Here is a 15,790-nt window from a genome sequence, read left to right as displayed (position 1 = left end):
TTTGCATTGCAGCAAACATGAACATTACATATATTTCAATATAATGTAAAAGCAGTCAAAACAACTAACATCAGAAACAGCTGATGTTATTTGTTATATGTCACGGTGTCATTTCCGCTTCTTTCTCCTGTAACAACAGCCCGGCGCCGTGAGCAGTCGCCTTTTTTGCGCTCGCTATCCCTGCACTTTCTACCATCTGCAAACGCCACGGTGTTCGTGTCGTCATGAAAGACATGAACATCGAGCGTAAAAACAAAGGAGACTGCTACCGGCTTTTTATCTGCCGATCGCCGTGCTACGGTTGCAAGAAAAAGAAGCAGAAATGACGTTCTCTACGCGTTGAGACGTTCCCCGTCCGTCGGCTAAACGCTTGATTGAAACTTCAATGCGACAGTGACACCAAGTAGAATTATAAATGTCACATAGCCCCAAACATGTCTTTTTCAAAGCCTGCGGTGAAGAGAAAGGTTGGTGATGAGCACCGACAATTTCAGGAAAAGTGGGCAATGCAATATTTCTTTGTTGAGCACAGGGGCACCCCGACCTGTCTTATTTGCACAGAGAAAGTTGCGCTGCACAAGGAATACAATTTGAAACGTCATTACACAACTAGACATGCTGAGCTGGATGCAAAATACCAGGGAGACGAGAGAGCGAACCGGGTTGCCAGTCTTAAAACAGATCTACTGAGGCAGCAAGATTTCTCCAAGAAAGCAACCAAAGAGAATAATGCAGCAGTCGGAGCCACGTGGTTAGTGAGATGATTGCTAAAGCAGGGAAGCCATTCACAGAAGGTGCATTTGTCTAAAAGTGCATATTGCAGGCTGCAAATATAGTCTGTCCGGGAAAGAAAGGTCAGTTTAGCAACATCAGCCTTTCTGCCAACACCGCAGCAGATCGCATTTCTGACCTGTCAAGTGACATTTATGACCAACTGTGTGAGAAAGCCAAATGTTTCAGTGTATACTCAGTCGCTCTTGATGAGACCACAGACATCACCGACACTGCCCAGCTCCCAATGTATGTCCGTGGTGTTGATGACAGTTTTGAAGTGATGGAGGAGCTGCTCACAGTAATTCCAACGCATGGCCAGACCACCGCTCAGCAGATATTTACAAGCTGTGTGATGCCATTGAGAATGTTGGTTTGCCATGGAAGAGGTTTGTTGGAATAACAACAGATGGAGCGCCATCAATGACAGGGAGGAAACATGGACTGGTGGCACAAAACAAACTGGAAGAGGAAGGCGTGGAGGAGGCCATTGCTCTGCACTGCATCATCCATCAGCAGGTCCTTTGCAGCAAATGCCTGAAGTTTGACAATGTGATGTCTATTGTTGTGAAATGCATCAACCAAATCAGATCCAGGGGCTTAAAGCACCGAAGGTTCTGTGCTTTTCTAGAGGAAATGGAGTCAGAATATGGGGATGTGCTCGACTTCACTGAGGTACGTTGGCTCAGCAGGGGAAATGTATTAAAGAGACTTTTTGAGTTGAGAGCAGAAGTGAAGCCTTCATGGAGAAGGATGCAGCGGCCCCCAGCTAAATTGAGTTTGAGACCCCTGTCCTACACCATAAATCAGTAAGAGAGGGTACGACCTCTCTCATGGCCCCAAGTGGTGTGTGCATGCCAGAGCACTCTGGAAGGCACACAGAGTCTTTACAGACTACTCAGGATCAAACCTCTATCATTATGCAATCGATTATACAACTCTAAGCATATATGAGTAAATATTTCTAAGCATAAATGACAATCAACAATATAAACCTTACAGCTGGTTTTAATAACAGAATTCATTTGTTTCTCAAACGAGAAAGAGCTATCGAGAAACACTCCTAAATCTTTAGTTCTTAACTTTTCCAGTGGGCCAAGGTCAACATTATCTGCTAATGCTAAATAGGCTGCCGTTATTAACTAATGCTAATTTGACATGAATTAGCATTATGCACTAATGCTAACACTTACTTTTTTTAAAAATGTGAGTAGCTAATGCTAACACTATTTCCCTTAACTTTATAACAATGTGAACGGCTAATGCTAACACTCTTTTTCCTAGCATTATAACATCTGAGCTGCTAATGCTAAGTAGGCTGCCATTAGCACCTACGTCTAATTTAAGGCAAATACGCATTAGAACCTAATGCTCATATCGTTTTCCTTTGCTTTATAACAATGTGAGCAGCTACTGCTAAATTGCATTAGCTAATAACAGCAGTCTAATTTAATGCAAGTTAGCCTCATTTGCATTACAACGATGTGAGGAGTTAACGCTAAGTATGCTGCCATTAGTGGCTAATTCTAATTAGGGGTGAATAAATATTACCAGCTAATGCTAATATCGTATTCTCTTCCCTTTTAACAATGTGAGCAGCTAGTGCTAGGTAGGCTGATGCTAGCAGCTAATGCTAAAGCTAATTTAATGTGAATTAGCATCACATTAGTGAGGAGTTAATGCTAAGTAGACTGCCATTAGCAGGTAATGCTAATTTTAGGTGAATAGGAATTGGCAGATAATGCTAATACCATATTTTCTTGCTTTATAACAATGTGACCAGCTAATGCTATGTAGGTTGCCGTTATTAGCTAATACTAATTTGAGGTGAATTAGCATTATCCCCTTATGCTAACAATGTTTTTTCTTACTTTTTAACAATACAAGTAGCTAATGTGAACACTTTTTTTTTTTTATTGAATTCTAATTTTTCCCTTGCGATGTGAAGAGTTAATGCTAAATAGGATGCCATTAGTGGCTAATTCTAATTTTAGATGAGAAAGCATTAGAAGCTAATGCTAATACCATATTTTCTTGCTTTATATCAATATTAGTAGGTAATGCTAAGTACGTAGCCATTATTAGCTAATGCTAATTTAGGTGAATTAGCATTATCCACTAATGCTAACACTGTTTTTGCCAACTGTTTTCCCTTGCATTATAACAATATGAGCAGCTAATGCTAAGAAGGCTACCATTATTAGGTAATGCTAATTATTATGTGTGTTAGCATTATCCGCTGCTGCTAGCAATGTTTTATCTTACCTTTTAACAATATCAGCAGCTAATACTAACACTACTTTAATTTCAGTTAAACCTACTTAGCATTAATTAACTTCATTTAGCATTAAGAAGTTTTTGCTATAGGCTACCATTAGTGGCTAATGCTAATTTTAGGTAAATAGAAATTGGCAGCTAATGCTAATACCATATTTTCTTGCCTTATAACAATGTGACCAGCTAATGCTAAGCAGGTGCCATTATTAGCTAATACTAATTTGAGATGAATTAGCATTATCCGCTTATGCTAACAATGTTTTTTCTTACTTTTTAACAATACGCCATTAGTGGCTAATTCTAATTTTAGATGAAAAAGGATTAACAGCTAATGCTCATACTGTTTGCTTTGTAAGAATGACAGCAGCTAATGATATGAAGTATACCGTTATTAACTAATGCTAATTTGATGAGAATTAGCATTATCCGATAATGGTAACTCTTTCCCCCTGCATTATAACAATGTCAGGAGTTAATGCTAAGTAGCCTGCCATTAGGGGCTAACTCTAATTAGGGGTGAATAATTATTAGCAGCTAATACTAATACCGTTTTCTCTTTTTCCTTATAACAACTTGAGCAGCTAATGCTAATTTGATGCGAATTAGCATTATATTAGTGAGCAGTTAATGCTAAGTAGGCTGCCATTATTAACTAATACTACGTTGACGTGAATTAGCATTATGCGCTACTGCTAATACTGTTTTCTCTTACTTATTAAAAATGATAGTAGCTAATACTAATACTCTTTTCCGTTGGGTAACAACAAAGTGAGGAATTAATGCTAAGTTGGCTGCTTTTAGCGGCTTATTCTAATTAGGGGTGAATAATTATTAGCAGCAAATGCTAATACCGTTTTCTCTTTCCTTATAACAATATGAGCAGTTAATGCTAATTTGATGTAAATTAGCATTATATTAGTGAGGAGTTAATGCTAAGTAGGCTGCCATTAGCAGCTAAAGGTAATTTGAGGTGAATAAGCACTAGTAGCTAATGCCAATACCCTTTTCTCTTGTGTTATAATGATGTGAAACGTTAATATTGTTCTCAAACAACAGAATGAGAATGAAATATTGATTCTAACAGGGCCCGTAAACAGCATTAGCTTAGCAGCATTAGCTTATCAGAGTCTCCATCATGGTCACACAAATCCTTAGCGGAGCAAAGTGGCCTACTTAGCAATAGCTGCTGTAGAAAGCAAAGGGAAAACAGTATTAGCATTAGCTGCTAAATGTGCACTTGAGAACAAATCTATTGTGAATTCAGCCGTGAATGTAGTGTTTCCAGTAAGCTTCCATTTCCAAATGTTAGCTGCTCCTGTCTGCCTCTTTGTCACACACACAGACTGAAATGATTCACAGCCTTGTTTCATCCTTCTGTCAGTGTCACTGACTGTCACTGTGACTGTGGACATACAGCATGGGAAACACACACATGGCTGATACTTGTATCTAAAGTTACAAAATGTTGTCTCTGTCCAAATATTACCTAACTGTAAGTCTACTTTTAATGAAACTCTCAACATGACTTATCAGTTATCATTAATGTTCCTGCAAACAGACTCCTTGAAGACCCCCTACATAAATATCCATGTACTATCCAGCTAGACTAGTGTGTCTGTCCCTGCAAATATTCCTTCATGTGTGATTGTTCATGTCTCATCTGCAGAAAACAAACAGGAAGTGAGTGAAAGACACAGGAAATGATTCCAGCTCTTCCTCCTATATCAGACATTCTCTCCATACCTGAGAGTGTCCAGTCTCCAGCCTGGATCCTTCAGTCCAGCCGACAGAAGCTTCATTCCTGAGGGACCTGGATGATTGTAGCTCAGGTCCAGCTCTCTCAGATGGGAGGGGTTGGAGGTCAGAGCTGAGGCCAGAGAAGTACAGCCTTCCTCTGTGATCAGACAGCCTGACAGACTGCAGACACACAAAACAACAATCCATCTGTTATCCATCTCTATAGCAGCATAACTAAGTGATGGTTCAGGGTCACCTGATCCAGCTCTAACTATAAGTTTTATCAAAAAGGAAAGTTTGAAGCTGATTGTCAAAGTAGAGAGGGTGTCTGTCTCCTGAACTCAAACTGGGAGCTGCTTCCACACCCAGTCCAACATAGCCAGGCTTTCTTTGCTGCTTTGACAAAACCTCAAATCCCAGTCAGAGATGGTGAGCATCATCACAGTGATGATCATTTCTCTGTTAACCCAGGCTTTCTGCTTCAGGATCTGTGCACGCTCACAGAACAAGGAGACCTTTAAACATCATTTCACTAAATGGATGGACTGAGCTCAGCCTACAGATGAACTGGATAAATAAAGATTTGACCTCAGTGTGCTCAGTGTTCCTGTCTATTCCTAACATATTCCTAACATGATAGCTGCACTTTAGAGCTCTAAAACTGGAACTGACACATATTTAAACTCCACATGTTACTCAGTACATCCAGTTCTGACACTCGCCCACAGTCCAACAAAGGAAACATGGAGATCACATCAGTTTGTCACCAAAGTCTAATTATTCCAGAGGGCAGTGTTGATACAACTAAAGTTATTTTTAAGCAAAGTTGAGTTTTTTATCGTCGGAGTACTTCAAGTCTGAAGTATCATTTAAATGCATTACACGCTGTTGATGGCAGCAAACAAACCACCCAAACAAACAGAGGTGGGAGGCTTGGGCAGACTACGTAGATTCAGCTAGTGGGAGGAGTCAAGATAAACCAAAGAAAGACAAGCTAACAGACGCCACAGTGAAGTGAGTAGCTACAAACTTCAGGCCAATTAGTGTTGTTGAAGAAGTCGGTCTGAGGAACGTTCTTAGGATCAACAAATGACGGCATGTATGAGCCTCCCTCAAGACGCACCATCACAAGAAGAACAAATGAGCTGTAGAAAAAGGAGAGACTACGACAGCCACAGCGTTACAACGTGCACCAGCTGTTGGTCTCTCTGTAGACCTGGGAGTTATAGTACATGATATTAATGAAGACTGGGAGCTGCATTCTATAGCAAACAATTTGTTATGAGGTAATCAGCTGATCTTACTTTAACCGGAAGCCCTTCACAATAATTGCAAAGCCTTTATTTTGTCCAACTACCATCAGTTCGTCTGTACTGATGGTAACTTAAAGTCACACTAATGCAGTTTAGTTTGTATAGTGTAAGTAGTAGAAGTATACTACAGTACTCTGATCACTGATAGGATAGATTTATGTAGATATACACCTTTGTGTTTAACATTACTGCATTATAGTACTGTGATCTTTGTCCTTATATATGGCTATATTAGCTATACTGATGTACGTACATATAACTGGATATGTAACTTATCTATTCATCTTATTTGTCATGTATTTGTATTGTGTACTTCCTTTTTGTAAGAAACCACACACATGATCACAGCCACAAGAATCAATCAGTGAAAGAATAAAGTGCCTCAAACCAAACCTTAAGCTCCTTATTCCACACGCTGGGCCTTCAGTGGTGTTCTGGCTGACACACCAGAGTGACTGGAGTGCTAAAGAGTGAATCGGACACACCAGTGTAATCCCTGATATCTCCACTACATTTAATCGTCCTTCAGCCTGTGGCTGCAGTTAGCTGGTCTGCTAGTTAGCTGGTGTGCTAGTTAGCCGGTGTGCTATTTAGCCGGTTCGCTAGTCAGCTGGTGTGCTAGTTAGCTGGTATGCTAGTTAGCCGGTTCGCTAGTCGGCTGGTGTACTAGTTAGCCAGTGTGCTAGTTAGCCGGTTCGCTAGTTAGCTGGTCTGCTACTTAGCTGGTTTGCTAGATAGCCGGTGTGCTAGTTAGCTGGTGTGCTAATTAGCAGAAATGTGACTTTACAGCTCGGCCTCACTCACTGACATTAGTCAGATATGACTGAATCTATATCACACTTAAAGCTTTCTGTAAATGAAAGGCTCAGTGAAAACGAGGCACTTCAGTCAATTTTAAAACACACACTCTGAATATAACCTGATCCAGACCAGGTTATAGGTTCAGCATCAGTAACCACGGTGATGTAGCCAGGTAAACACTTGTGCATTTATGCTCACAATCACTCCAGTTAACCCAGCATGCATGTTTTTGGACTGTGGGAGGAAGCAGAGAACCTGAAGACAACCTACACAGGCCACACTATCACCCTTATTTACAGAATTATAATTTAATTGGGTGATAAAGTAAAGAAAATAAATATTTTAATAAAAAAATATTCATAAATGAACTATTATTCAAGTAAGTAAGTAGAATATATTTATATAGCACATAATCTCGTTTGTATAGAAATGTCTTCATCTGCTTTTTCAAAGAGTCAGTGGAGTCTAGACAGCATAAAGATAACAGCAGGGAGTTCCACAGCCTCGGTGCCTGAAAAGCTCGATCCCCACGTGTGTTGAACCGAGTCTGTGGGACCAATAGTGACCTCTGACCTAAAGACCTAAGTGCTCGGTATGAAGCATGAGGTTTCAACAGGTCAGAGATGCACTGAGGAGCTTCACCATGTACAGCTCTAAAAGTTATGAGTATAATGTTAAAATGAACCCTAAAATTTAGTGGCAACCAATGAAGAGAAGCCAAAACTGGAGTAATGTGTGACCTCTTGTTTGTGCCAGTTAAAAGTCTCGCCGCAGCATTCTGTACAGTGTGAAGCTCCAGAGCTGATTTGTTGAGACAAGTAAAAAGACCATTACAATACTCCAAGTGAGTAGAGATAAAAGCATGAAGAATCATCTCAAGTTCTGCCTTTGACACCAGTCTGAGTTTAGAAATGTTTCTTGGATGATAAAAACAGTTTTGAAACAGTTGTTTAGAGAGTTTCTCAAGCAACATTGAACTGTCGAAAATAACACCTAAGTTTCTGAGACTCGATTTAATGGAAGGACCTAAAAACTGATCTGCTGCCTAATTTCTGAAGACATGTGATCAGGAGCAATGATCAAAGTTTCTGTTTTATCCGTATTAAACTGGAGAAAGTTGAAGTTTCACAATTATTTGATTCCTGAAAGACAATTATTTAAACAAGAAAATGTATCAAACTGAGAATCTTTGAAAGAACAGTATAACTTAATGTCTGAATGTCATCAGCGTAGAGATGATAAGAAATATTATTGTAATATCTGATAATTTGGCCTAGAGCAGGGGTGGGGAACTCCAGGCCTCGAGGGCCGGTGTCCTGCAGGTTTTAGGTCTAACCCTGGGTCAGCACACCTGAATCAAATTCATTACCAGGCCTCTGGAGAACCTCAGGACGTGTTGAGGAGGAATTTAACCATTTAAATCAGATGTGATGGATCAAGGAAACATCTAAAAACTGCAGGACACCAGCCCTCGAGGCCTGGCGTTTGTCACCTGTGGCCTAGAGGACGTATATAAACCAAAAAGAGAATCGGGCCTAAAACAGATCCTTGAGGTACCCCAGAAGGCAGAACGGATGTTTCAGACAACACATGATTCATACAGACAGTCAAAGATCTCTCAGATACAGTAGATACGACAAACCATTTTAAAGCAACACCAGTAATCCTGAACAAGTCCTTCAGCCTATTTATCATGATGCTGTGATCAACAGTATCAAAAGCAGAGGAGACATCCAACTCAGTGCACTCTCCAGAGTCTGCTGCCATCAGAATGTCACCACACACTTTAAGTTAAGCCATCTCAGTGGAGGACAGTTTACAGAAACCAGACTGGAAAATGTCCAGAACACTGTTTTTCTCCAGAAAGTCGTTAAGTTGTTCTGCAACTGTTTTTTCCACGTTCGTTCAATGATTCATTACAATCAGATTTAGTATAGACTGGTACACGAGGAATATCAGGAGAGACAATTTTCATAATTGTATCAAACAATACTTTGGTTCTTTTCTGAAGCCATTAGATTTGAAAACTATTCAGTTCCAGCTTTTTTATCATGTTGTTAAGTGAGGATATTGATTCCTTGAGATGTACTCGATGAACCTCAAGCTTGGAAGCCTTCCATAAACGTTCTAACTTGACAGAATATCTCTTGAAATTTTGAGTATTTTCATTTATCCAGGGATAGAAATTTGAAGAATGGACAACACTTTGCTTCAGAGGTGCCGCTGTGTCTAAATAAAATGGACAAAGTGTTGTCTCCAGGAGTTTAGCTGATTTAGAGTGGCCAGGTACGGTGGGTGTGCTCCGGTTAAAGAACACGGAGGCAGACTTCCAAATTCAGGTGATTTATTCGGTCTGTAGTGAGGATACAGTCACCTGACCTAAACCCAGTGGAGATGGTTTGGGATCAGTGTTGGGCAAGTGACTTTGAACAAGTAATTATAGTTAGTAGTTACCAAGAAGTAACTAGTAACTATTAGAGATGGACCGATCCAATATTACGTATCGGTATCGGTCCGATACTGACCTAAATTACTGGATCGGATATCGGAGAAAAATAAAAAATGTAATCCGATCCATTAAATATCACGAAAGCACCTCACAAAACTTGCAACGCGCCGTAACTCACCTCAGAACGTTAGCACGTCGGAGCAGTATGCATCACGTGATAGAGCAGCTGTGGCATGCGGGACCTGTCGGTGGTCTGGATAGCATTTGGAGCTTCGCTAGCAACCCGGCATTTCATCTCCGACAAAGTTATCCCGAGAGAAGTAAAGCAAGTGTGTAAGTCCATCTCTGAATGTTTGTAAAGCATTCCTGCGTTAAGCTTAACAAACGACTGCCTCTTCTTGCTGCTACTTCAATCATGAAACTGCTTAATGATCAGCTGATCGGCTTTTCTGTCTCGAGTCCGTCTCTCTTGTTTGTTTTTGGCCCACTTTGCACCAGAAAGAGGAAACCAGCGGCTGAACAACAGCAGCACGTTTAAGCTTGATCAGCTGTTGTTAGAATTTATTTAATATTACTTTCTACTCGAGGATCTTTTTCTACGTAGCTGACGCTGGTAACTGTGCAGGGGCGGATCTAGCAAAGTTTAGTCAGGGGGGCCGATAGGGCATTAACAGGGAAAAGGGGGCACAAAGACATACTTTTCTTTCTTATTCTCATTTAAAATGTCGAGCTTTTAATAAATAATTATCTGACACCCAAAGTTTTAATTTGATGTAAAAGGAATAGCAGTCAATTACTGTATATAGTAACTATTAACTCTAATATATATACCCTAGTAAGCTATAGTACTTTTTCCTTTGGGAAGGTACCATCTGTGCAGTCTGCAATTTTGTTGAAGAAAGATGTTGAATCTATTTAATATTTCTTGAAAAATAATTGATTTCTGTGCATTTTTTTTCACACTGCATCAAATTAAGGTTGATTACATCGATTAAGCATCATGAGGTGGAGCGTGAGGGGTGGTTCCCTATTTTTTATTTATTTATTTTTGTTGTTGCTGGGAGTTGGAACCCTATTAGTTAGGTTGCTTAATATTTACGCTAAGTACTCTTTAAAATACCAGAATAGGGAGGATGGTGTAGGTTTAAGTTTATTAGATTGATCAGTATTGCTGAACTATGAAATATTTTTTTTGTATACAGGTATAACAGAATAGCTTTAGTGTAGTTGTTGTTTTAAACTTGAGTATGAACTTATACAAAATGCAGCAAGATATTTAAAAAACAGTTTTGTTGATTAAAAAACACTATATCGGATTCATATCGGTATCGGCAGATATCCAAATTTATGATATCGGTATCGGTATCGGACATAAAAAAGTGGTATCGTGCCATCTCTAGTAACTATACTACTAACTATAGTTAACTCTACGTAGTTACTTAGAGTTAAAATATTGTAAGTCAGTTACTAAAAGTAATTAATTACTTGAAAAGTAACTATTGCGTTACTTTAAAAAAAATGTTCAACCCTCTGGGGTCCAGGGTATAATTGGCCATTTTTAACTACTTTTGATTTGACCTCTATATTCCACCTTTAAAAACTATTTACTTTGCCTGTTTGGTATCATTCTTTTCAGCACAACCTCACGTGTCTGAATTTACAGTTATGTTTTCATTTTGACATACTGTATTAACACAATTGACCTAAAATCAGACAAAAAACAATATGAGTAGAAAAAGTTATATTTTTTACTGTTACAACCACAAACATGTTTAATAAATCATTAACTTGAAATCTAATAATTTTAATATTTTAATAATATTTTAATAATAATAATAATAATAATAATAATAATAATAATGGATTGCATTTATATAGCGCTTTTCGGGCCTTAAAGTGCTTTACAATGCCACTATTCATTCACTCTCACATTCACACACTGGTGGAGGCAACTACAGTTGTAGCCACAGCTGCCCTGGGGCAGACTGACAGAAGCGAGGCTGCCATATCGCACCATCGGCCCCTCTGGCCATCACCAGTAGGCGCTAGGTGAAGTGTCTTGCCCAAAGACACAATGACCGAGACTGTCCGAGCCGGGGCTCGAACCGGCAACCTTCCGGTTACAAGACGAACACCCTTAAAATCCTATACACAAGGTTTGCAAACAACCATTTTGTTATTTGTAACAATTTACCTTTTACCTTGATTTTTTAAAAATAACTATTTCAAACTATTTACAGAACAATCAGCTGTTCTGCATTAAATAAGATGCCACAAATTATTTGTGCCACTCCAAAAAAATAATTTCTGTCCACCATAAAGGAGAACATCACAGCCTGATACCTGCAGGTCTGACAGCAGCAGGTGTATCACTGCTGTTTCTACCTGGAGACACCGTTTACACTGTAATCTGCATTTGCTGGTTTTGTGGCAGCACCTGTAACAATTCCATTCAATTCAACTCTATTTATATAGTGCCAAATCACAACAGTCGCCTCAGGGCACTTAACATTCAGCAATTGCCTCATTGTTCTGACAGACAACATAAAACTATCCACTACACTACACACTAACTTTTTTTGTTCTTTTTTCCCCTACACACTAACTACACAACACAACATACTATGCACACACTCCAAATACGCTAAACGTCACAAATCTCTCACATCTCACACCGTCACTCCTAAAACTTCCCCCTCTTCCTAAACAACCAAATGTCATGTTGCTATATCATTTTTTTGATTGGTCGACATGGTTCATTTTTCCACCAACAGGAAAGGGATGATTTGGGGGTTTTTTTGCTCATAAGCAGAGAGTGCTTGCTGTGCTGTCCTTAGACAGTAAAAGTGACGAAACTATTGAGGAAAAAAACGCTGCGTATATATTGTTTATCATGACTCTGGTTTTATGTGACCTATCAACACAATTTAAAAACTGGTATATGTCACCTTGTTGCTTTGTAATCTTGAAGTGGTCATGTGATTGGCTTACCATGAATACTTTATTCTTCCTCAGCCAAACAGCAGCACTCATGCGATTGTTTTGCCCCCTTAGCTCCAGGTGTTGTGCCAAAAAGTGATCGTCTGCCAGAAAGTGATCGCTGTCCGCGGGAGTGCATGCAGCTGCTTAACCCTTTAAAGCCGGTCAGAGTGGGCACACTCTGTTTTGCGTAACATAATATTCCAGAAACACGCTTTGCCGATCCGATCAGCTGTTTGTAACACTTCCTACTTTGGAATTGACATCAGCGTGAACTATCGCATATCCGCCATGACCTGCCCAAAACCGGAAGTGATGTCATTTTTGCAGAAATGTATTTTTTACCATCATGGCCTCATAACCCTATACTAGTGTTTTTTAAAGTTATGTTTGACTTTCTGACTTTCTGTGTTGTTTCTGGGATGCTTAGGACTCATATTGCACTGCTGGAAATAGTTTATTTTGATGCATATGCTGCTTTTTTGCAAATTTGCACTATAATATTTATTTTCGTTTTTCCTGCAGTGTATAGAAATTAGTGTATTTCAAAAATAAAACTATGAAGGCACTCAAAATAAATTTCATGTGGTGGGAAACTATTTTGTGCAACTTTTTTGCATTTACAGTTTTGAGGGATAAGCCTCTTAACCCTCCTGCCATCCTTTAAAAAACTCACACCCATCACCCTAGGGACCATTCTCAGCCACGCCATAAAAAGACCATATATCCATATTTTATTCCACTTTAAATTAGCCAACCTTGTAAAACTACTTCTCCCTGAAATATTCATGTAAAGTTTTAATTATATTTTCGTTGTTTTAACCCTTCAAATCCCAGTGTTATTACATGAGCGCCCTGTGTTATAAGCCCCAAAAACCAAAAAACGAAACTAAATATTTCCACAAAAAACCAGTTGAAGTAATATGTGATTGTCATTATAAGTAGGCCTTTAGATGGACCAAAGATTGGCACCAACATACATTTTGACCTGCCATTATTTTTTTTGCATTTTTTTTGCAATTTAAAAATTAAAACTTCAAGGCCCTGAGTCTTCATTGACATCCAAGAAAAGAAGAAAAAATAAAATCATATGATGATAATTTGGGGTTGAAAAATAGCGTTTATAATGGAAGTCAATGGGCAGAAAATGGTCCCCAGGGTGATGGGTGTGGGGATTTCTGCTGCTCAGCCATTTTAGGCTGATTTAAGGAATTCACACTGGAATATTAACATTGACAGGTAAAAACTATCCTGTGGCAAGTTTGGTTATATTCCACTGAACACAGTGGAAATGGCAGCCATTTAACACATAGCAGTGGCACAAAAAGGTCCCAAGAAGGCAGGAAGGTTAAATTTCTCTAACTAGAAATATATGTTAAAAAACAAAAACGATTTTCAAATTTTTTTTAGTTTATTGCACTTTTTGCAATTTATGTAATTTCTATGCACTTAATTAATGCATATTATTAAAATTTAGGCTGTAATGGTTGTATTGATGTAGAGCAACTTGAAATGCTCCCAAAAATGGCTCCACAGCATGTAAAAATATAATATAAGCTGTGGCGGACTTGGTTCTATGGTAAGTCTTAAAGGGTTAAAGCTGTAGCGCCCAGATTACTTATAGCTACTTCCATGCAGCTGATATAAGATTGGTTGTTGAAAAATAGTAACGCAACCGCACCGAATCCAATTCAGGATTTTGATTTCCATCACACTTCCACTGGATGCCCAGCTGCTCTCCTATTATGTGATTATCATCAACACAGAACTGGAGGATAAGACCGCGGTTCTGGGGGTTGGGAAGCTCATCTTGTAACCAGAAGGTTGCCAGTAGGATCTCTCTGTCTTGGTCGTTGTGTTCTTGGAACACAAGACACTTCAGTATGTAGTTAGTACCGGGCGACTCCCCTCCCCCACATCGGCACCAGAACCCTGTATTATCTACAGGGTAAGAATGCCTGTTTTATCAAACTATGGCTATTACTACTGTGATCATTTGCAGCCCAGTGTGCTGCTCTCTCTGCTGGGATGAACCACTGGAGCTCACCCAGTCATCCCTTTCTTTCTCTCAAGAAGAAGTGAAATAAATGTATTTATTATGTTACGAGTCTAATATTCTTTAAATCAAACTGTAATGAATAAATGAAGCAAGAAGATTTGGTGGCTCCAAGTGTTGTAGAAGAAAAGATAAACATCTCATTTTGAGAAATCAGCCTTTAAAATTAAGTAAGTACTGTGAATAAAAAACTAACAGCAAACCAATCGGTAGTCGCCAATTACTTTTGAAAGTAATTCGGAGTCCAATTATCCACTCAAATGTAAATAAAAGTTCACTTGACAGCTGTATAAAGGTTACCTGTTTATACAATAATATAAGTCACATTTCAAATGATCATCTGTGGAAAAGTTTGAATCCTGACCTGAGAGTTTCCACTGCACACTGTGAACTCTTTAGTCCAGCGGACAGAAGCTTCACTCCTGAATCCTGCAGGTCAGAGTTACTCAGGTCCAGCTCTCTCAGACTGGAGGACTGGGAGCTGAGGACTGAGGACAGAGCTTCACAGCTTCTCTCTGACAGGTTACAGCCACTCAGTCTGAAGAAAGGATGACAAGAAGACATGAAACACTTGTGTTAAAGTATATTCATGGTGCCATGAGGAGCTACTACATTTACAATATTTCAACACTGTTTCAGGACATGCTGGAATCCTTATTGCCTCATGTTACAAAAGACAAATGTGGCAGTTTAGTGTGATTTGGATGGATTCATTAAAAAAACAAAACATAAACACTGTTAATATTTTCCAAATGAAATTGATTAAATGATGTTAATTGATGAAAAAAAAAATCGATATTGCTTGATCTGACCTCAGCGTTTCCAGTTTGCAGTATTGACTCTTCATCCCAGCAGACAGAAGCTTCACTCCTGAATCCTGCAGGTTGTTGTTACCCAGGTCCAGCTCTGTCAGACGGGAGGACTGGGAGCTCAGGACTGAGGACAGAGCTTCACAGCTTCTGTCTGACAGGTTACAGCCACTCAGTCTGAAATCAAGGTGGAAGGGAGACAAGATCAACCAAACAAATCAGAGCTTTATTGCTTTTTTATTGTTTTTAAGCAGAAATCAGTGAGGTGCTGGTAGATTCTGTTCTTTTGGTTTATTACCCAACAACACACACATACACTAATATTTGTGACTTTTGTAATAGTAGCATTTACAATGCAAAGCAACAGCGATCACAGATTGAAGGGGCCTGAATAAAACTACAATGCAGTGATTTTTAAGATGACCTGTTCTTCCAATTTCCAACAACAGATTTCTCCAACCTTACAGTTAAAAATAATTCTTTATCTCATACTGAATCTTGGTGCACCTCCCCCCAGTTTATTAAAATGAAGAGGTACTGAAGTTGCTGTAAGTGATGTGTGATGCCACTGATTTCCTTTCTGATCCAATACAAAGTA

General features: G+C 39.2%; 2 protein-coding genes across 2 annotated transcripts in view; both read right to left on the bottom strand.

Annotated features, from left to right (window-relative positions):
- The window catches only part of LOC309704923 (uncharacterized protein), a 535,689-nt gene that overhangs the window by 468,154 nt on the left and 51,745 nt on the right, over positions 1-15,790 (bottom strand). The window lies entirely within an intron of this gene.
- LOC309705611 (uncharacterized protein) lies at positions 4,636-15,230 on the bottom strand (the record flags this gene model as incomplete). Its single annotated transcript, XM_082531523.1, has 4 exons — positions 4,636-4,708; positions 4,792-4,965; positions 14,748-14,921; positions 15,196-15,230. The coding sequence occupies 4 exons, from the start codon at positions 15,228-15,230 to the stop codon at positions 4,705-4,707; spliced, it is 387 nt and encodes a 128-aa protein (XP_082387649.1). The 3' UTR covers positions 4,636-4,704.

This window comes from Aulonocara stuartgranti (assembly GCF_965226115.1).
Source record: "Aulonocara stuartgranti genome assembly, chromosome: 4".
In the NCBI taxonomy this organism is placed as follows: Eukaryota; Metazoa; Chordata; class Actinopteri; order Cichliformes; family Cichlidae; genus Aulonocara; species Aulonocara stuartgranti.
Note: the sequence above shows the minus strand (reverse complement) of the source record. Positions and strands in the feature narration are given on the sequence as shown.